General features: G+C 57.5%; 1 protein-coding gene across 2 annotated transcripts; it reads right to left on the bottom strand.

Annotated features, from left to right (window-relative positions):
- Positions 1-368: 368 nt before the first annotated feature.
- Positions 369-16,089, bottom strand: LOC125628488 (ceramide kinase). Of its 2 annotated transcripts, XM_048833539.2 has the most exons (13): positions 15,662-16,089; positions 8,424-8,516; positions 7,313-7,438; positions 6,698-6,826; positions 5,637-5,700; positions 5,358-5,503; positions 4,874-4,948; positions 4,423-4,575; positions 3,920-4,025; positions 3,247-3,335; positions 2,513-2,712; positions 1,909-2,108; positions 369-895 (listed from the first exon to the last, which is right to left on the bottom strand). In XM_048833539.2, exons 1-13 carry the CDS (start codon positions 15,819-15,821, stop codon positions 832-834), a joined length of 1,605 nt encoding a protein of 534 aa, XP_048689496.2. In that variant the 5' UTR covers positions 15,822-16,089; the 3' UTR covers positions 369-831. The 2 variants fall into 2 exon arrangements, with proteins under 2 accessions (XP_048689496.2, XP_074978601.1); XM_075122500.1 differs by lacking the exon at positions 4,423-4,575 and having other exon boundaries at positions 15,662-16,088.
- Positions 16,090-21,037: the final 4,948 nt, after the last annotated feature.

Raw genomic sequence — 21,037 nt, 5'->3', positions numbered from 1 at the left:
AGCCCCGTGCTCTGTCTGTCCGGCTACTGCATCCTGTGCCCCTTGGGGGTCTGACAGCTTGTTACCTGGAGCCTGGCCCTGCCGCCCAGCTCTGCTGGGAGTCACCTGGTAACTCAGATGGCCCTGGTGATAGCCGCAGGGAAGGGAGCGGCATTAAATCAGAGGCCAGTCTCCATTCGTGCACAGTGCCCATGCCCCCACAGCCTGTTGAGGCATGTCTTGCTGCCCACCCCCACTACAAAGGCACCGGATGCCCCTGATCCCCACCCCTGGTGGAAACCAAACACAGCCAAGCAGGACCCGTTCTCCCTTTATTTGTGACTGAGCTGCTTTTTCAGAAGCCCCCCTAGAGTTCTCTACTTGCCCCCCATCGTGCCCACTCCCCCAGCTACATTATATCTGGCCCCGTTTACCCCCGGCGTCTGGGCTACACTACAGCCTTAGGTCAACCCAAGGCCACTTATATCGACCTAACTGAAAGTGTCAACACTGAACTTTGGCTCCTGCTGACGTAACCACCCCACTACACCGACTGTGATCACTGCAGCAGCTTCATGCAGGGTGGTGGCAGCCTGAGCCCCCAGGTTGCTGCAGAGGACTGTGGGTTCTGCTCCTGTCCGCACCCCACCTCGGAGCCAGCCAGGCAGGGATGGTTCAACCCCCACGGCCGACCCAGCATGGCACAACTCCCTCTGGGGGTCAGGGAGCAAACAGAGGGCTCTGACATGCGGCTGTCCCGCAGACCACAGTGTCTGTCACCCTGCAGGGCTCTTGGTTTCCGCTGATGGGCGAGGGCACAGCCCTCTCACAGGACGCAGCTCCAAGCAGCCCCTAAACCAGGCCCATCTTCTGCTCGATGCCCCGGGCAAACAGGTGGATGAGCTGCCCATGCACCCTGTGGACAAAAGACGGCATCAGCAGGACAACCTGGAAAGTGGGAGAGTCAGAAATGGGAGGAAATGTAATAGCACACAGGGACAGGTCCTGCACTCAGAGACAAGCACTGAGGCTTTTTGCTACAAGTTGGGGCCTGACCGGTTGGAAGCAGCAGAAGAGAAAGACCTGTTTTTCTTTACATGGGAGATCACAGGATGACTATGAGCTGCCAATGTGACGTGGCTGTGAACGGCTAATGCGATCCTAGGCTGCAGAGAAGGGTAGCACTGGAAGGGACCTCAAGAGGTCACCTAGTCCCAGCCCCTGCACTCAAGGTAGCACTGTGTAATAGCTAGACAGGGGGTCATCTAACCTGTTCTCAAAACCCTCCAGTGAGAGGCCACAGCCTCCCTAGGCAATTTGTTCCCATGTTTAGCCACCCTGACCTTTTAGGAAAAACTTCCTAATGTCCAACCTAAACTGCCCTGGCTGTAATTCAAGCCCATTGCTTCTTGTCCTACCCTCAGAGATCCAGGAGAATCCCTCCTGCCCCCTTATGACAACTTTTTATGTAACTGAAAACTGTTCTCATGTCCCCCCCTCAATCTTCTCTTCTCCATGCTAAACAAACCCAGGTTTTTCAGTCTTCCCTTATCAGGCCATGTTTTCTAGCCCTTGGATCAGTTCTGTTGCTCTCTGGACTGTCTCCACTTTGCCTACATCTCTCCTGAAATGTGGGGCCCAGCACTGGACACAGTCCTGCAGCGGAGGCCTTGTCAGCATGGAGTGGAAAGAAGAATTACTGCTTGTGTCTTGCTTACAACAATCCTAGAGGGCAGAAAGGGACCAAACTCCCACAATCCTTTGGGAAGCTCCCATAATGCTATGGGGGGAAGCCCTGAATGCTATTGTCAAGTGGCTTTCACACCATGTGGGGGAGGGCATGGACATGGCTGCTCTGGAGCATTTCCTCTTCCCCCTGCTGCAGGCCTTCCCTCCCTCCCTCCCTCCCATGGGGTTATGGACACTCACCTGACACTGATGTCGGCATGGGGCAGGGTCTCCCCATCACAGCTCCAGGAGCTCAGTGGCTGCTCCCCCCAGCACAGCCCCCGTAGAAGCCCCTTCCACCCCCTGCAGCCAGGCCGCTCCCTCTCCTCGCTGCCCTCCAGCTGCTTGGGGGTAAAGCGCAGGGCCCGCACCCGGTGTACGCTCACAAAGGGCAGGTCAAACTGCAGAGGGAAGAGGGGAGTTGGACTGAGTGAGAGGCCTGGGCAAGGACCTAGCTCCAGGGGCCTCTCCCTGTCCCTCCTGGGGGTCATGACCCAGCCTTGCTGGGAGGGACTGCCCCATGCCCCATCCCCCACAGTGGGGGTTAGCTGCTCCCCTGATGCTGGAGCCCCCGGGGGCTGGACTCAGAATGGATCCTGCAGTGACTGCTTGAGCCTGCCCTCCTCCCACTCAGCGTTCCCACACCCCAACCTGCTGCTTACTGACCCCATGTTCCCACCATCTCCCTTCCCCATGGCTGTGACTCCAGGCCTGCTCATCCTCCTCATGCCACCGGGCCTGGCCCATGACCCCTTCCTGGGCCCTGGGAGTCCACATATGCCCTGGGTCTGGCCCACCCCCCCACCTGGTCCCGATGGTCCATGTGTCGACTCAGGTGACGCAGGAAGCCCAGAGCTGAGCACTCGCGCACCAGGATGAGGTCGGCTGTGCCGTCGGCCAGGTGGGCGCTGGGCGAAAGGCCGTCAGGACTCTTGGGGCAGGCGCTGCTCATGCAGGTCAAGTTAATGGCCAGAAAACGGCCCTGCTCCCGCTGCCACTCACTGACTGGGGGAGAGACACCATTACTCCCAGTCTCCCTGCCCCAACCCCCCACATCCCTCCACCACTTGCTGGCTGGGGGAGAGACACCGTTACCCTGGTCCCCCTGCCCCAAATCCCTTCCCCCTGCCACTTGCTGTTTTGGGGGCAGTTTAAATCCCAGACTGACACTCCCCCTCCTGGCCTTTTGGGTATCATTTATTATAGCATGACTGCAGGGGAGTCTAGTGGGTGACAGCAGAGGGGGGAGGGAGTCAGAGCCAGGACTCCTGGGTTCTCCCCCGGCTCTGGGAAGGGAGTGGGGTCAGTTGGGTTAGGGTGTGGGGGGCTGGACACTAGGAGTCCTGGGTTCTCTCCCCAGCTCTGCTGGTGCCTGTGGCTCTGGGCCCATCTCAGCCTCCTTTTGTTGCATGTCATTGCAGGAGCCCCCAGGCTGACCTGGGTTTACAAGAGCTAGTCAGGGTGTCCCCGGCTGCTCCTGCGGCCCCAGCTGGCTTGTTAGTGCAAGGGGCGGGGACACCTGTTCTGTGCTCAGCTCACCTGCAGCCCCAGTGCTTTCCTGCTGTGGCAGCTTCTCCTCCTCGCTCCCCCCCAGGAGCTGGTGACTGGACTCAGAGCAGACAAGGCAGCTACAATGGAAGAGGTTGTTATAGCAAGTGTCCAGGGCCCCAGCCCCTCCACAGGGCTCAGAGCCATCCTGTAGGCACTGGGGGAGCTGCCTCAGGTGTGACCAATGCTGCCTGAGTCTGCAGAGAGCCTGAGCCCATCACTCTGAGTTTGTGGGGGGAAGCTGCTCCAAGTATGACTGACTGCCTGAGCCAATCACTGTAAGGGGGAAGGAGCTGCTTGAACATTTAATGAATGCAGACTGGTTTGTGGGTGGGATACAAAGTCACCCCCCCCCCCAACCTCCAAGCCTCAAAATGCTCTGGGCTGCCACTGCTGGCAGGAGCATGGGGTTCCCCCCCATTCCCTGAGGGGCATGAGGCCCTGGATTGACAACCCCTTCCCATGGGATCCAGTCCCACCCCAATGGGCCAGCAGCCTACCTGCAGGCCCCCCCCCCGCACCTTGCAGCCCCTCCCACAGGACACCAGCCTCCCCACCCCATCCTGCAGCTCCCCCATGCTCCCTCTGCTCTGCAGACCCCAGGCCAGCAGCCCCCCCACCTACCGCCTGCAGCCCCTCCCACAGGCCAGCAGCCCCCACCTACCCTGCCCTGCAGCGCGTCTGGTCCCGGGGATTGGCCTCAGTGCCCCCTGCCGTCAGGAACTCTACGGTGCCCTCATAGCTGCGGTTACACAGCACGGCCTTGAACCCTGTGTGGGGCGGGGGGGGAGGGTTCAAGGCTCCACGTGGCCTGCTCCAGTCAAAAGACTGTTTCCCACACACAAACCCATGGAGCCCTCCTTCAGGCTTGTTCCTTCCCTGCCCCCCAGACATGCCACCCCCTCCCCTCTGGCAGTCTTGGGGGGCAGGGACTGCCCCATGGTGCATCTCAGGCCCGGCTCCTTCTGCCCCATCCCCCGGTCAGTCCCCGGGTTCCCAGATGGGTGAGGGAACCCCCTGAGCCCATCCCTCCCCCCCATGTCCTTTCTGGGGCAGGGGCTCCCTCTCCAGTCCCCACCCTCTGTTTGGCTGGGGGACCCCTGGCCTCTCCCTCACTGGGGTCCCCACACTCCCCAGGCCTGCCATACCCTCTGGGTCCCCTGGCACCTGAGAAGTCATAGCGCATCGGGCCCATCCAGCGGTGCCGCTCACTGTCGCTCACCACATCCCCATAGAAGCCATAGCCCACCAGCGAGACCGCATACCGCAGCAGCCGCTCATGGTGGTGGACACTGCACACGTCCAGGGGCTGGCTGTCCCCTGGGGCAGAGAGGGGCCCGGACACCTGAATACACGGAGTCCTGCCTCTCCTCCACCCCCACACCCCCGCAGCTCTACTCCACCAACCTCCCACTCCCTTCCCAGAGCTGGAGAGAGAACCCAGGAGTCCTGGCTCCCAGACACCTGCCCCCAGACCCACCAGCCCCCACTCCCCTCTCAGGGCCATCAGAGAACCCAGGAGTCCAGGCTCCCAGCCCACCCCTCCCCCCCCCTTGCTCTGACCCACCAGATCCCACTCCAATCCCAGGTGAACAAATAGGACCCAGGTGTCCTGTACCGATGATGATGTGCAGGGCAGAGGTGACGGGGTCATTGGTCCCCACCGTGGCGAAGCAGATGCAGTCCGTGGAGCCTGGGTTGGGAGAACGGAGTGAGTCGTCCCCTGGGACCTGCTGAGCTGTTACCCCTTGCAGGCTCCACAGCCCCACACCCAGACCCTCTTCCGCCCCCTACCTGTCCCCAGTGCCCTCCCTCTGACCAGCTCCCCCCATCCTCCACCCCCACCCTGTTGCCCATCTCCCCCGTGTCCGCTATCTCCACCAGCCCCTGCCCCCCACAGCTTCCCCCACAACCCCTCCACTCCACCCCCTCTTCCACCCCCCACCTGTCCCCAGTGATCTCCCTCCAACCAGCTCCCCCTGTCCTCCACCCCCACCCTGCTGCCCACCTCCCCACTGTCCTCTAACTCCACTGGCCCCTGGACCTCTGCCCCCCACTTCCCTGCTCCCCCCCCCAGCCCCTCTCTCTCCTCCCATGCGCACCTGCAGGGATGATGCCGATGCGGAGTCTGGGGGGCAGGAGTGTGGCCGCAGGGTTGTCCTCAGGAATCCCAGCCTTCCTCTGTGTCCGGGAGATGAGTGCATGCATCAGCTCGTTAAACGTCCCATCACCCCCGACGCAAACCAGCCTGGGAGGCAGAGACCTAGGGGTTACTGGGGCTGGGGGGGGCTGCCCAGGGGGTACGTGAAGTGTATGGGGGGGTTAATGGAGCTGCCCCGTCCTAGGGTTGGGTGGTGGGGCAGGGTAAAGGGGTCTCTCACCCATCCAGGTCGCCCAGGTCTTGCTGCAGGATGAGCTCTCTGGCCTCGTGGGGTCGCTGGGTCTCTGTGGGGAGAGGGGGGGTGAGTGAGCAGAGAGGGTATTGGGTGGGGGTGGGAGGGAGTCAGGGGGCACTTGGAGGTGTTGCAGGGGTGGGAATTGCTCATGGGGCAGAGGTGGGAGGGGGCAGCACAGCACGATGATGTGCGGTGGTCACTCAAGAGGGGGGAGATGTAGGGGGTTTCAGAGGAAGGGGGCAGCATGGTGGAGTTGGCCAAGGATGGGGAGGGAGGGGCTGTCATAAAATGGGAATTTTCTATATTATTTTTATGAACCCTATCCATGCCTCAGTTTCCCCTGTGCATGGTTGAGTTACCCGGTGGGTGGGAAAGGACTGTGAGGACTCAGGGCAGATTCAGAGACATTGTGGTGAATGTCACCTCGCTGCCAGAGACTAAATGGGTCTGAGGCTGGCCACTGATCAATGTATAAATCCTTGAGGACACAAGCAAATTCTTGGAGCCTGGATCCATGGCTGGCTGTTAGCCAGGATGGCCATGGCCGCAGCCCCCTGCTCTGGGTGTCCCTGAGCCGCTGACAGCCGGATGCCAGGACTGGACGCAGGGGATGGATCACACAATAAACCCCCGGCTCTGTCCATCCCTCTGGAGCACCTGGCACAGGCCACGGTCAGCAGACAGGACATGGGGCTAGCTGGACCATTGGTCTGACCCAGCCTGGACGTTATTATGTTCTGTCCTCATCAGTCCCACAGTGCGGCCAAGTCTCTAGCAGGCTTCTGTCCTGGCAGCCTCACTGGGCCGAGCTCCCTGTGTGAATCTGGAAGGCTGGAGCCCCGAGGCTCGGTCCAAGCAGAGGAGGAGGCCATGTGTACTCCGAAGGAAGAGAGACCTCAGGAGGGTCTGGCACACTGAGGGGTCCTTCCCAGAGACTGTTCTCAAGCTGGGGGCATAGCATCGACCCTATAGGTCTGTGACTGGGGGTCACTCAGTGGGAGGGGGCAGCACAGGGTAATATGGGGAGATGTTGGGTGGGCACTCACCTATGACTTCTGTCTGGATCCCTGCCAGGGCAAAAAGCCCGGCCACCCGGTCCCGGTAAATCTCACCCGCGCGGCACCGCCCCCCCACGGGATTCACGAAGACCAGAAGCTTCCTGGGGCGTGTGACACCTGCCGGGGGAGCAGAGAGAGCATCACCTCAGGTCACAAGTTCCTGGGGGGGGTGCATGATGGAGTGGCGGCGCTCCTGGGGCACAGGTTCTTACCCCCCACCCCACCGTAGGGATGCCCCAACCCACCATCCCCTCCAGGGACACCCTCGCCCGGAGCGGCTGCAATGGGTCCAGCACAGGATGCTGGCACCCAGCCCCAGGGAGAGGGTCACAGCTCCCTCTGTCCATCATGGGGTGGGGTCCCCCAGCACTGCTGACCCCAGCAGTAGGAAATAACCAGAGTGCTGTGATCCCCAGGGACCCTCTGGCTCCACAGCCTGGTCTGGTGCCTCCTCCCCAAGGCTACTGACTAGTACCCCCCACTGCTGCCCTCCTTACTGACCGCCCCCCCAGTGCTGACCAGTCCCCCCCAGTATGAACCAGTCTCCCCTGCCTTACTGACCAGTATCCCGCCAGTACTGACTGCCCCCCCCCCAGTACTGACCATGCAGCTGGATGCTCCGCTGCAGGGCATCGACCCAGCGTGGGGCCAGTCCCGAGCCAGGGGCCACAGTGAACTCCAGGGAGCCCAGGCTCCAGCGCTGTCGCTTCTCCCGCTGCACGAAGAAAACTGGGGGGAACGAGAGCTGGGGGGTCAGAGCCCAGGGGCAAGGCTGTGACCCCCCACAGAGCAGCTGTCCTGCGGATGGGGAGTCAGTCACTCCCATTAGTCTCTGACCCCCACACCCCCCCGTTTCCATTGCTCTGAACTGCCTCATCCCATCCTGTCCCACTGCCAGTACCTGCCCTGCAAACTCATTTCTGCTGCCCAGCCCTACCCCCAAACCCATCTGCCTGGAGCTGTCCCCCAAACCCATCTCCACTGCCCAACCCTGCCACCAAACCCATCTCCTCTGCTGGGTCCTGTCCCCCAAACCCATCTCCTCTGCCCAGCCCTGTCCCCCAAAACCATCTCCTCTTCCTGGAGCTGTCCCCCAAACCCATCTCCACTGCCCAGCCCTGCCACCAAACCCATCTCCTCTGCCCAGCCCTGCCCCCCAAACCCATCTGCCTGGAGCTGTCCCCCAAACCCATCTCCACTGCCCAACCCTGCCACCAAACCCATCTCCTCTGCCGGGTCCTGTCCCCCAAACTCATCTCGGCTGCCCAACCCTGCCACCCAAACCCATCTCTGCTGCCTGTCCCTGTCCCCCAGTCCATCTCGGCTGCTCAACCCTGTCACTAAACCCATCTCCTCTGCCGGGTCTTGTCCCCCAAACCCATCTGCCTGGCGCTGTCCCCCAAACCCATCTCCTCTGCCCAACCCTGCCCCCCAAACCCGTCTCTGCTGCCTGTCCCTGTCCCCCAATCCATCTCCTCTGCCAGGTCCTGACCCCCAAACCCATCTCGGCTGCCCAACCCTGACCTCCAAACCCATCTCGGCTGCCCAACCCTTCCACCCAAACCCACCTCCGCTGCCTGGCACTGCCACCTCATCAGTTGCTGACGTCTCAGATGCTTCAAATACAGCCTCTCCCCCACACCCTCAGCCCCTTCCCCAGAGGGTCCTGGGGCAGGGATGCCCCACAGCCCCCCCCCCTTGCCACCTGACTCACCTGTGAACTGGTTTCCCTCCACTGTGGGGGGGGAGCCAGACCCGCCCAGCTGCACCCCGACCATCTCGGTGATAGGGATGCAGAAGCTTTGGCCTGCGAGGGAACAGGAGAGGGGTTAGCACAGGACTCCTGGGTTCTATCCTGGCTCTGGGAGGGGAGTGGGGTCTGGTGGGTTAGAGCAGGGGGGGCTGGGAGCCAGGACACCTGGGTTCTCTCCCTGGCTCTGGGTGGGGAGTGGGGTCTAGTGCTTAGGGCCCAGGGGTCAGTGATCCTCCCTCCCTCAGCCCAGGGAAGGGGGGAAAGGTGTGCCAGGCATCTGTGTGCAGGGTGTGCATGGAGCTGTTGCCAGACCAGGCCCTGGGGCAGCCCTGACCAGCCCAACCAGTCGCGCCACTCGCTGACCCAGCTCAGCTGCTGCGGGGCAGGAGGGGTGGTGGGACCGGATGTGCTCAGGAGCATGACGCTCTGTCAAATCTCCCTGGGCACATACTAATCATGCTGTGCTGTCCCAGACGCTGCTGCTCTGGGGCCTTAGACCCCAGAGCCCCAAGGCATTCCCACCTCAGCTGGCTTGTGTTCCGTTCCCCTAGCATATCTGCCTGACTCAACAGGACACCTGGGTTCTCGCCCCAGCTCTGGGAGGGGAGTGGGGTCTGGTGGGTTAGAGCAGGGGTGGGGGTTTAGAAGCCAGGACTCCTGGGTTCTCCCCAGCTCTGGGAGGGGAGTGGGGTTCAGAAGGTTAGACAGAGGGGGCTGGAAACCAGGACTCCTGGGTTCTCCCCCCGGCTCTGGAAGGGAAGGGGAGTCTGGTAGGTCAGAGCGGCGAAACTGGGTGTTAGGACTTCTGGGTTCTATATGGACCCTCTCGCTGATAACATAATGCAAATTGAACCAAAATTCTGATCATTAACAGACGCACGTCCTCCCCAGACCCTCGACCCCAGGAAAGACCCTCACCTGCTGGGAAATCAGAGGAAAGCTCAAATTCGCTCACCTCCCCAGAAACAAGTATTGTGTGAAAATCAGGACCAGCAGGGGCGGGAATAGGGTCCTGTATAGGACAAAACCCCTAATATCAGGATGGGGGGGGTCACACTACTCAGGAACTCTTTCTGCAACCAGCATCCCATTTCCCCCCCAACCCCACCCCCATGCCCAACCCAACCTGCCACAATTCAGGATGATTTGGCTTTCGGGTGGGTTGTTGCAGAAACTGCAGCTGCCGATTCACTGGGTAATAAATGCCAGCCCATCCCTGGTGCTTGGGTTCCCTTGGGGAATCGCTTAATTACAGGAGTGTTTTAAAATATGCAGCTAGGCAATTAACCCCCAGTTCTCCTCGTTCGGCCTAAGGGAGAATTTGCGACACCCGGATGCACGCTGCGATACCAGCGCTGCTGCGTGAACCCCTGAGGTCAGAGCCAAACCCACAGGCATCGAAACTACAGTGCCAGAAATAGGAGACATTTTGATCCTGAGGTCACCAACTCCAGCCGCAGGGAATGGGGCACTGGGCCTTTCCCAGCAATGTCACAGGGCTGGCCTCTCTCTGGGCTGGGCGGGGGATGCAGGAACTTTCCTCCCAGGATCCCAGGCTAGGGAGAGAGAAGACCATTGCTAGTACAACTAACAGCTGGCTGGATGTTTCAATGCAGCTGAACACCAGGTCAGTCATACAGGCTCAACAGATACAGAGGCGCTTAGAACAGGAGGGAACAGATGTCAGATAGGCAGTGGGACTGTGATGCTAGAGAGGCCTGGGCGGGTCCCGGCAGATACCAACTGAACCTGAGTGCCCGCTGTGCTCCCACGGTTAACCATGCAATGAATATCTAGCTACACAAACTACCAAGGGAAGTGGCAGACCATGGCTTTGGATAACGACTGGCTGCCTTTCTGGAAGCTGCTACACTTTTAACTAAACACAGGGCTGCTTCAGACGCAGACAAGTCATTGGTCTAGCCCAGGGTGCTCTGAGCTGGGTGAACCCTTGGGATGGGCTGAGTTCACATGTGTTTGTGAGGTTTTAGCACACTCCATAGCTGTAAGAAATGCTTCAGGGACCACTTCTAAAACAAGGCCTAATCTTCATTTAGGGATCTGGGGCAAAAATTGGGGATTGGTCCTGCTTTGAGCTGGGGGTTGGACTAGATGACCTCCTGAGCTCCCTTCCAACCCTGATATTCTATGATTCTGCCCTGAAACCTGCATCTTGTGAGGGGAGGGGGCTTGTTTTGCTGATGTGTGGCTGAGGGAAAGGAGAACCTGCTGATTCAAACTGGGAACAAAAAGAGGGGGACAGAGACAAACAGCAAGAAAGCCTGCGAGCAGAGCATGATGCTGGAAAAAGGGTCTAGTGGCTAACGAGGCTGGGGCTGCAAACTAAGGAACAGCTCGCTTTGTTCCTGGTCTCTCCTGTGTTTGGAGAAGCAGGACTTTATTTACAAGGAATGAACAAACAAGACTGCTTGAAAGGCAATACGGACTCCAACAGGAACCTCCCCCAGGACCCAAACTGACCAGCCACTCAGGGCGAAAAGGAGTAACTGGGACCTGGGTACAAATGGGGCACTAGTGATAGGAGCGGGGGAGGTGGCACCTCTGCAAGCGGCATTGGTGAGCCCAAGCCTGGATAGCATGCCCAGTTCTGGTGTCCACACTTCAAAGGGCTGCTGATAAATTGGGAAGGGTTCAGGAAAGAGTGACAAGGATGGTCTGAGGGCTGGAAAAGCTGCTTTTCAGTGAGAAGCTGTTTTATCAAAGGGCAGGTCTCCCCTGAAAGCACGGCATCAGGAGAAAGCGTAGTTAATTTGCTCCCCGAGAGACACTCTGGTGACACAGCACTGACTGCAGGGGGTGAGGTGGGTGTCACAGCAGGCTTGTCAAGCCCCTGAGCAACACAGTTATACCCATCTAGGGCTGTGGTGCTGACCAGGTCTCAGGCACTTTTTTCACCCCCGCCCCACCCCCCAGTGTCTGAGCACCTCACGCTCTGTAATGTCACAGCACCCCAGGGTGCAGGTACACCTGTGCCCCCCAACAAACTCAGTGACGTGGCCACGTCACACCAGCCACGGTCAGCAGAGCCCAGACACCCACAGGGCTGGCCCATCCTCCTCCTCTCACTGAAGGCTCCCTTTATACGAGGCCTTAGCCAAGAGACTAAGCGGTAACATGATCACCAACTGCAAATACCTAATGTGGCCCAAAGCTTCTGACAGCAGCAGCTGGCTCTTTGCTGACGGGCTGGGTGGTGGGGGCTGGAAGAACAGGAATGAGACATGAGCAAGGCTGGTCTGTCCGGATGAGGGGATACGGGGCCTTTCCCGCCAGGGTCAGGACCCTCTGAGTTAGGTGTCTGGCCTGGTTTAGACAATAACTAGGTCTCCCCTTCCCAAGGCAGTGCCCTGCTCACTGGCGTGGGGCTGGTTCAGTCTCTCCTACTGAAGCTATTCCTCTTGCTACAAACAAATGTTCTTTGGCACACAGCTGGCCTGTGACTGGCTCTATGGCTTCTTGGGATTGGCCATAGAGCCAGGAGATCAGATTGGCTGGGTCTAGTCCCTGGGTCTAAAGACTGTTTTACTGCAGTTCACGCCATGGATCAACTTCACCCAGAGACTGAAAACACCCTGCCCTAGCATCCCTCAGAGCCAGGGGGTAGAGTGGGACCCCAGCTAGGCTCACGGCCCCCTCCTCACAGGATGGTTTTATCCTCGGGCTCAGCTTTGGCAGGGAAGCCACACCCCAACCTCTCTTACAGCCTGGACGGGAGTGCAACTGTGCCAGTCCTTGCACTGAGGCGGGCAGAGGTTTGACCCTCATTCTCCCACACCCCAGGGGAGTGCTCTGACCACTAGGCTGCCAGGCAGCACTGTTGCCCAGCTCCGTTCCCTGGCCAAGGAGCTCGCGGGCCTATCTGCGGGCTGTGAAGAGGCTGCAGGCTACTGATGAGGCTAGATGGCTGCTTAGGAGACAGTGCTGAGCATGGGAGGGTGGTATCTCAGTGCCCCTGCCCCGGAGGGCTGAGGGGCTTGCACTGTGGAGTTTGTTTACTGCTCAGCATGGCTGATAGAATTGGTACCCCAATTCCCTGCAGAGGCTGCAGCACAGCCAAAGCCCCCGGTGCTTTTGTGACCCCGGTATGAAGGCACGAGCCCTGTCCACCCTGCTGCGTCTACACATTGTTATGATGAGTATTGTGGTGCCTCTCATGGACCACGGCCACATTGTACTAGGCACTGCATAGAACAAAGAGACATAATCTGAATTAACTCTCAGGTGTAGATAAACCTGCAGATTAAGATAGGGTGTGAATTTAAAGTACAACAGCTATTCCTGATTAAGTCTGTGTGTGGACGCTGACATTCCAGAACAGGAGTGCCTAGTTTCTGTTTCCTCTTATTCCACCTTTGAACAGGAGAAGGAAGGCACTGTCGGCTACACTTGTGAGCGCATTAAAGCAGGCCTGGGTGCCCTAGCTCACTCCCCGTCCACACTGCCAAGGCGCATAGAGTGCTCTGGCTCCACGGCTAGAGCGCTCCTTGTACTCCACCTGGCAAGATTAACTGATCAGCCTCCGGAAACGTCCCATAATCCCCTTAAGTCAAGTGGCCACTCTTCTCATTGTTTTTGAATTGCTGCAGGAATGTGTCTATGCCCCTGACAGCTGGCTGCTTGAAGCAAGCCCTTACTGTGGAATGCAGTGTGTGAGAGAAGGAGGTGGGGGGAGGGGGGTCTGCTGCTGTCTGAACTTACAAGACAGCATGCTGACATGCTCTCAGCCCCCCAAAAACCCACTCTCTCCCACCCCACATACACACAACACACTCCCTGTCACACTCCACACCCCCTCCCCCATTTGAAAAGCACGTTGCAGCCACTTGCATGCTGGAATAGCTGCCCATAATGCACCGCTCCCAAAGCCACTGCAAGTGCCGCAAATGTGGCCACGCCAGTGCACTGTGGACAGACTGCAGCGCTTTCCCTGCTGCGCTCTGCGAAGGCTGGTTTAACTCAAAGCGCTCTACATCTGCAAGTGTAGCCATGCCCTTAGTGTCATGTACAGGGAGTGACTGCACTTCAAATTCACACCCTAGCTATGTTGTAGAATTGTGGAAGGGACTTCAAAAGGTCATCTAGTCCAGCCCCGCATGCTGAGGAAGGACCAGGGAAACCCAGATCATCCCTGACAGGGGTTTGTCCAGACTGTGCTGAAACCTCTCATGATGGGGATTCCTCAGCCTCCCTGGTAAGATGATTCTAGAGCTGAACAACTCTGAGAGTTAGAAAGTGTTTTCCTAAAATCTAACCTTCATCTCCCTTGTTGCAGGTTAAGCCCATCACTTCTTGTCCCTGAGTCCATTGACGGTAAGAAACGTCTTACTAATTGCCCTGTGTAGACATGGCCTTACATTCACACCTGCCCTTAATTCGGATTAACCTTCAAGTGTAGACAAACCTTTTAGGAGTAGCTTGTTGCTGGCTAGTTTAGGCCATGTCTACACTAGCACTTTTGTTGGTATAACTTATGTGACTCAGGGGATGTGAAAAAAACAACCTTTCTGAACAACATAAATTGCACCGACAGAAGTGCTGGTGTGGACAATGCTGTGTGGGCAGGAAACACTCTCCTGACAACAGAGCTAGTACCACTTGTTGGGGGTGGTTTGATGAGGCCGACAGGAGAGCGCTCTCCCCAGCACAGAGCAGCTACAGGGGAGACCTTAGAGCTGTGCCGCTGTAAGGTCTCTAGTGCAGACATGGCCTCTGTGAAGAAGGGCGCAGTGGTTTGGAGATTTTGGTGCAACTGGTTCAATTCTCATTGCTCTGCCATGGCCGCCCCAGCCTGTCTGCATCTCCACTGCCCTGCTAGGCAATGGAGCTGGTGGTATTTCCCTCACAGAGGTGGGGGAGGATGGCAAACACTTTGAGAGACACTGATGCGAAGCACTACACTAGTTTGTTCTGTGGGAATGGATTTGTCTGCCCGTGGGGTTAATCAGGAATGCTGATTCCAGAACAGCTTGTCCTGAGTAACCTAGCACAGGCCAGTCAACCCTAACCCACAGTGTCTGACCCCGGCCTGACCTCCTTCAAGCACAGGAAGGGTTCCTGCTCCGCCAACATGCTGCCCTGGTTAATGGTTAATTACCAGAGGAAATCACACCCATGGAGAAGGAGGTCATTTATCTGCAGGAAAGCACAGGGCAAATATTATCGAATAACTTGGGGTAGGAGGCAGTGGACCTGGCCTTTCCCTGGAGGCCTGTGGCCCCACTGATTAGATCCCAGTAGTGCCCAGTTGTTTTGCCCCAAGCACACACAGAATCTGTGCTGCACATCTGGCCTACAGGGCTCTCTTTGCCTAGCTGTACAGGGGAATATTGCCCTTGGAGAAGGGGCCTGATACCCCATCCCAGACTCCCACACCAATGGGAGGGGGTGTTTCCGCACATGTGCTGGGCAGCGCTGGCCCTGTGTGATGGAAGGGGCATGGAGTGGGGCACAGACAAGCCTGACCCGGATCTCCTGTTCTCTGCCCGTGGCACACAGCAGCTAAGCCCCTGAGGACAGAATTGCTCGATTTAGGGAGATTTGGGGGACGTTCTCCAGCCTTGGTCACATTAGATAATAAATCACAACTGGCTCATTAGGGGCCCTCGCCATAGCTCCCCCCCCCCCCCCCATGGTGCCAGGTGCTAGACACAGAATAATCTGTCCAATGCCCCGCCAGCCTCTGCCCTCGGACGGGCACCCCTCTCAGCAAAGGCTTCTGGGCAATGGGTGCAGACATAATAAGCGTCATGGTGGGGTCTGATGGGTGATGGGGATCCTGGGTGAGGGGCACTCAGAAAACTGTCTCCCCCCACCCCCGGGTCCTGTGGGATCTCCCCGGTTCATCACCGGATCAGCCCCCACCCCAGGGCCTGTGGCAGGTGCGGGGGGGGGGAGCAGTTCCCAAGGACAATTCTCTCCTGGTGAGGCACCTGCCCCTGAGGAATTAAAGGACCCCGTCTCAGCGGGACGATGGCAGCAAAACCTGGGGCAGGGATACACAGCGTCCCCTTGGCTAACCTCCCTCAGTGCACAAGGCATGAATGGAACCCAGGAGTCCTGAGTGCCCCTCCCCCCGACTTGAGAATAGAACCCAGGAGCCCTAGACACCTCCCCTCCCTCCTGGAGCTGCGGAAAGGACCTATCTCCCCCCGCCGCCACCCCGAGGTCCCCGGACTCACCAGCGGCGCCCGGACGGCTCAGTGGCTCCGGGGTCCCCAGCAGGAACTCACCCCCTGGGGGCAGCGAGACGCGGAATCGGCCGCGCGGAATGCGCAGCAGGGAGAGGTGGAAGGGGTCTCCCATGGCGGGGAGGGATGGGGCGGGGGTCGGGGTAGCCATCACGGGTCAATTCGGTTCTAGGAGGGTTCAGGGCTACAGCTGTCAGACAGGATCGGGTCCGGGTCCACGGGCAGGGGGCTCCGGTTCCGGGAGATCGGATCCGGGTCCGGGTCCACGGGCACTAGAGGGTCTGGCGAAGGCGCTGCAGCTGGATCCCGGCTCCAGGTGTTTTAACCTGCGGGAGGTGCGGGCTGCTCCCGGGGCGGGGAAACCGGAGAGACCCGCCCTCGGCTAGCCTTGGGACAGGACGGGAACCTCCAGGCTCCTTCAGCCCCCCCAGCCCGGACCCCCTAGGAGCCTACAGACTCCACCCCCGCCGCCCCACACCTCTAGGACCCCGCATGCCACATCATTCCCCAGGATCCTTCAGCCTCCCCGTATCACCCGTCACAGCCTCCAGCCCCTCACCCCTCAGGAACCTCCAGACCCCGACCCCACATTCCTGTGAGCCTCCAGTCTCGTCCCCCCCAGTGCACACATTCCCCACCCCCCCCAGAAAGGACGGGGCAGCTGGGGGCAAGACGCGAGGGGGGGGGGGCGTTGTCCATGTGCAGCTTATTCATAGGCTGTTCTGCAGCCTGTACTTAGCCTACAAGCAGCCCCAGCACCCACCCCAGAGATGGCTACATCTCGGAGCCAAGTGTGAAGGGGGCCCTATGCAGGTCTCCCCTCATGTCCCACCTGGAGGGGTCATGTCTGAGCACCGGGTGAGGGGTCCCTATGTAAACTGCCCCCCTGGGCCCCATGCCAGCAGGGCTGCATTTCAGTGCCAGGCATGGGATCCCTGTATAAACAGCCTCCCTGCCCCATCCCACAGACAGCTGCATCTCAGTGCTGGACGAGACCTGTTTTGACTCTCTCTGCTCTCCCCTGTTCCCTATGGCCACAGCCCTGTAGGTCCCTCAGGCCTGCCCAGGCCTGGGAGCGGCTGAGCCCTTAGATGACAAGGATAAAAGGAGGCCTGGAGTATTGTTTTCATCTGGGAAATGAGCAGGGGAAGGGGCTTGATTTCAGGGCTGATCCCATAATGCCTGGGCTCATAAGGTGCCCATAAACCTGGTAGCCCCAGACGCTCAGTGAAAGAGCCGGGTCCCTGGGGGAGCTGCCAGTGCCGCTGAGCCCAGGTTACAGACCCAGTGGGGCTGGGCTCAGACCCGTCTCCTGGTGGCATATTCACTGGGTTACTGCAAGGGCCAAGAGCCACTGCTCCACAGGGAGTGAGCGAGGGAGCTACAGCTTAGTGGCTTGGGGCGGGAGGGGGCTCAGCCAGGAGGGACAGATTCCGAGACCCCGGGGACCATTATCCCCAGTCCGACCACCTGAGACTCATCCACTTACCCTTGTACTAAGACCAATCCTTTGTGTTTGGGTAAAGCAGTTTCTGGAAAGATAGCCAGTGCAGCCGGGGCTGGGTTTGGAGACATGGAGCCCTGGCAACACCACCACCGTTGGGAGTTAGATCAAGGGGGCGTGTATGGGGAGAGATAGCTGGGGATTTGAATAGGCCAGTGGGTCTCAAACTTTTGTAGTGGTGACCCCTTTCACACAGCAAGCCTCTTAGTGCACCCCCCTTATAAATTAAAAGTAAATTTAATATATTTAACACCATTATAAATGCGGGAGGCAAAGCGGGGTTTGGGGTGGAGGCTGACAGCTCACGAGCCTCTATGTAATAACCTCACGACCGCCTCAGGGGTCCCAACCCCCAGTTTGAGAACACCTGGAATATACGCTATTTATCCCCATACACCCCATCTCCATAGACCCCATAGAGGTCTATCTAGACCTCCTCATTCATCTATCTATCCCCATATATCTGGTCCCCCCTCTCGATCTCCATACACCCCATCATCATCCATCTATCTATCCCCACACACCTTTCTCTCTCTGACTCTCCATGGCAGTGTGTGTTTGGGCTTCCTTGTTGTTTTGTCTTCCTGGCCTTGGTCAGACAAACACACATGGCTTTATTCTTTTTAATCTCATTTCCTTATGCCTCCAGCACTCAGGTGTGTGGGTGGGCATGTGTGTATGGGGAGGGGGGTATGTGTGTTCCCCCCTCCTCTCTATTTTGCAATCTGTCACTTTTCCTGGTCTCTTACAACACATAGAAAAGCACCGTCTTGCACATTGATTTCCCATCACTGCCTCCAGCGATGCCAGCAGCTCCGGCCATGGGACAGGCCCACCTGGTTCTGTAACTTGCTGGGCAGGCGTGCATGGGGCAGCATGCCGTGCTGGGGGCAGTGCGTCATAGCTGTTCGACCATGCATGTGCAGGTGGGAGCACATGGGGCATACAGTCTCACCCCTTCCTCTCTGCCCATTCAGGTGCAGGTTACCCTAATTCAAGATGGCTGGCACTGGGGATCAGTTCTACAAAAGGACTTAAGCCCTTGTGTCATGGGTTCCCAGGCTCTCATCAATGCCCCGTCTGTAACCCCGTCCTTGGGAGTGACCCTTTTAGCGTGACAGAACCCTATAGGGGCTGGCATGTGGCCTCCACGACTCTGGCCCCGTGATGAGAGGCAGCAATCTTTGTCTCTCCCTGTGGCTCCGGCAGTGAATCCGGCCAAGCCATACTCCTGCGGGAGGCTCGTTCCATGGCCCTTCGGGCACAAGGCTGGTCCTATTTGCGGTGACACCAGAAAACCATTTCTCTGTCCCCTGGCCTATGGCATCTGAAAGTGCTTAGGGCCACGTGGAGAAGCGAAGGTTAAGTGAAGCGAAGAGCCGCGTCTCCCTTGAGCAACACTGATGGAGGAACCATATTTGCTTCTTCCAGGCCTGGTTTTTCACACTCCTGAGTAACGTAGTTACACTGACTTACTTTCCTATTATAGAGCAGGCCTGAGACCCAGGTGGGAGAGCCCTGTCTCTCTCTCTGAATAGCTGATGTTATTCCAGCCATTTCACTCCTTTCTCCTTTGTTCTTCTGCCATTGAGGTCATACCTTCTGCCTGCCCTGTTTCCTCATGTTAGGTGTTGCTTGTTCAGTCATTGGGAGTGACTCATGGGCTTTCCAGCTCCTCTGTTGATCTGAGTCAGTTTCACCCAGTTCTGTTACCCATTCATCCTAGGCCTGGTCCACACTAGAAAATTAAGTTGTTAACTCCGTCACTCAGGGGTGTGAAAAAACTACACTGCTGAGTGGTGTGGTTAAGCCACCTAACCCCTGGCGTAGACAACGCTGCATTGCTGGAAGATCTAATGGCTGCCTCTCAGGGGGTGGATTCGTTACGGCGGCAGGAGCCCCTCGCCTGTTGGCGTAGCTAGCGTCAACACAGGAGCGCTACAGAGGCGTTCTAAGTGTAGACAAGCCCCTAGACGCACCTCATTTCACCTGTGCTGCTCCAAGAGCAGCATTAACCCTTCCCCCCTCCCTCAGGTGATGATGAGGAGAGAGGGGAAACTGAGGTACACCTTGTCTTTGTAAAGGTCTCAGCGGATGTTCTCCCTGCATCCCAGCGCTTGGCGCACTCAGCCACAGGCTCAGGAGGTCCCGGTTTTCGGTGCCACAGAGGTGGCAGGCGGAGGCTGCGTGTCCATCCCTGTGGCTGGTGGCCCAGTGAGTGTGTTCTACATAAAGTGATGCAGATTTAACAAAAAGAAAAGGAGGACTTGTGGCACCTTAGAGACTAACCAATTTATTTGAGCATAAGCTTTCGTGAGCTACAGCTCACTTCATTGGATGCATACTGTGGAAACTGCAGAAGACATTATATACACAGAGACCATGAAACAATACCTCCTCCCACCCCACTCTCCTGCTAGTAATAGCTTATCTAAAGTGATCACTCTCCTTACAATGTGTATGATAATCAAGGTGGGCCATTTCCAGCACAAATCCAGGTTTTCTCACCCGCCCCTTCCAAAAACCACACACACAAACTCACTCTCCTGCTGGTAATACCTTATCCAAAGTGACCACTCTCCTTACAATGTGTATGATAATCAAGGTGGGCCATTTCCAGCATAAATCCAAGTTTAACCAGAACGTCTGGGGGGGGGGGGGGGGTAGGAAAAAACAAGGGGAAATAGGCTACCTTGCATAATGACTTAGCCACTCCCAGTCTCTATTTAAGCCTAAATTAATAGTATCCAATTTGCAAATGAATTCCAATTCAGCAGTCTCTCGCTGGAGTCTGGATTTGAAGTTTTTTTGTTGCAAGATAGCGACCTTCATGTCTGTAATTGCGTGACCAGAGAGATTGAAGTGTTCTCCAACTGGTTTTTGAATGTTATAATTCTTGACATCTGATTTGTGTCCATTTATTCTTTTACTCCAGTTTGGCCAATGTACATGGCAGAGGGGCATTGCTGGCACATGATGGCATATATCACATTGGTGGATGTGCAGGTGAACGAGCCTCTGATAGTGTGGCTGATGTTATTATGCCCTGTGATGGTGTCCCCTGAATAGATATGTGGGCACAGTTGGCAACGGGCTTTGTTGCAAGGGTAGGTTCCTGGGTTAGTGGTTCTGTTGTGTGGTATGTGGTTGTTGGTGAGTATTTGCTTCAGGTTGGGGGGCTGTCTGTAGGCAAGGACTGGCCTGTCTCCCAAGATTTGTGAGAGTGTTGGGTCATCCTTCAGGATAGGTTGTAGATCCTTAATAACGCGTTGGAGGGGTTTTAGTTGGGGGCTGAAGGTGACGGCTAGTGGCGTTCTGTTATTTTCTTTGTTAGGCCTGTCCTTTAGTAGGTGACTTCTGGGAACTCTTCTGGCTCTATCAATCTGTTTCTTCACTTCCGCAGGTGGGTATTGTAGTTGTAAGAAAGCTTGATAGAGATCTTGTAGGTGTTTGTCTCTGTCTGAGGGGTTGGAGCAAATGCGGTTGTATCGCAGAGCTTGGCTGTAGACGATGGATCGTGTGGTGTGGTCAGGGTGAAAGCTGGAGGCATGCAGGTAGGAATAGCGGTCAGTAGGTTTCCGGTATAGGGTGGTGTTTATGTGGCCATTGTTTATTAGCACTGTAGTGTCCAGGAAGTGGATCTCTTGTGTGGACTGGACCAGGCTGAGGTTGACGGTGGGATGGAAATTGTTGAAATCATGGTGGAATTCCTCAAGGGCTTCTTTTCCATGGGTCCAGATGATGAAGATGTCATCAATATAGCGCGAGTAGAGTAGGGGCGTTAGGGGACGAGAGCTGAGGAAGCGTTGTTCTAAATCAGCCATAAAAATGTTGGCATACTGTGGGGCCATGCGAGTACCCAT

This window comes from Caretta caretta, chromosome 23, assembly GCF_965140235.1.
Source record: "Caretta caretta isolate rCarCar2 chromosome 23, rCarCar1.hap1, whole genome shotgun sequence".
Classification (NCBI taxonomy): domain Eukaryota; kingdom Metazoa; phylum Chordata; order Testudines; family Cheloniidae; genus Caretta; species Caretta caretta.
The sequence above is the reverse complement of the archived record's forward strand: the minus strand, read 5'-3'. Positions and strand labels throughout refer to the sequence as shown.

What these genes read in the sequence shown, in the direction of transcription:
- LOC125628488 (XM_048833539.2), bottom strand. Translation starts at nt 15,821, where the DNA reads ATGGCTACCCCGACCCCCGCCCCATCCCTCCCCGCCATGGGAGACCCC. An exon ending in GGAGGGAAACCAGTTCACAG is followed by an intron (nt 7,439 to 8,423) that starts GTGAGTCAGGTG and finishes CGTTCCCCCCAG; the next exon opens with TTTTCTTCGTGCAGCGGGAG. An exon ending in CAGACGCGCTGCAGGGCAGG is followed by an intron (nt 3,336 to 3,919) that starts GTAGGTGGGGGC and finishes CTTCCATTGTAG; the next exon opens with CTGCCTTGTCTGCTCTGAGT.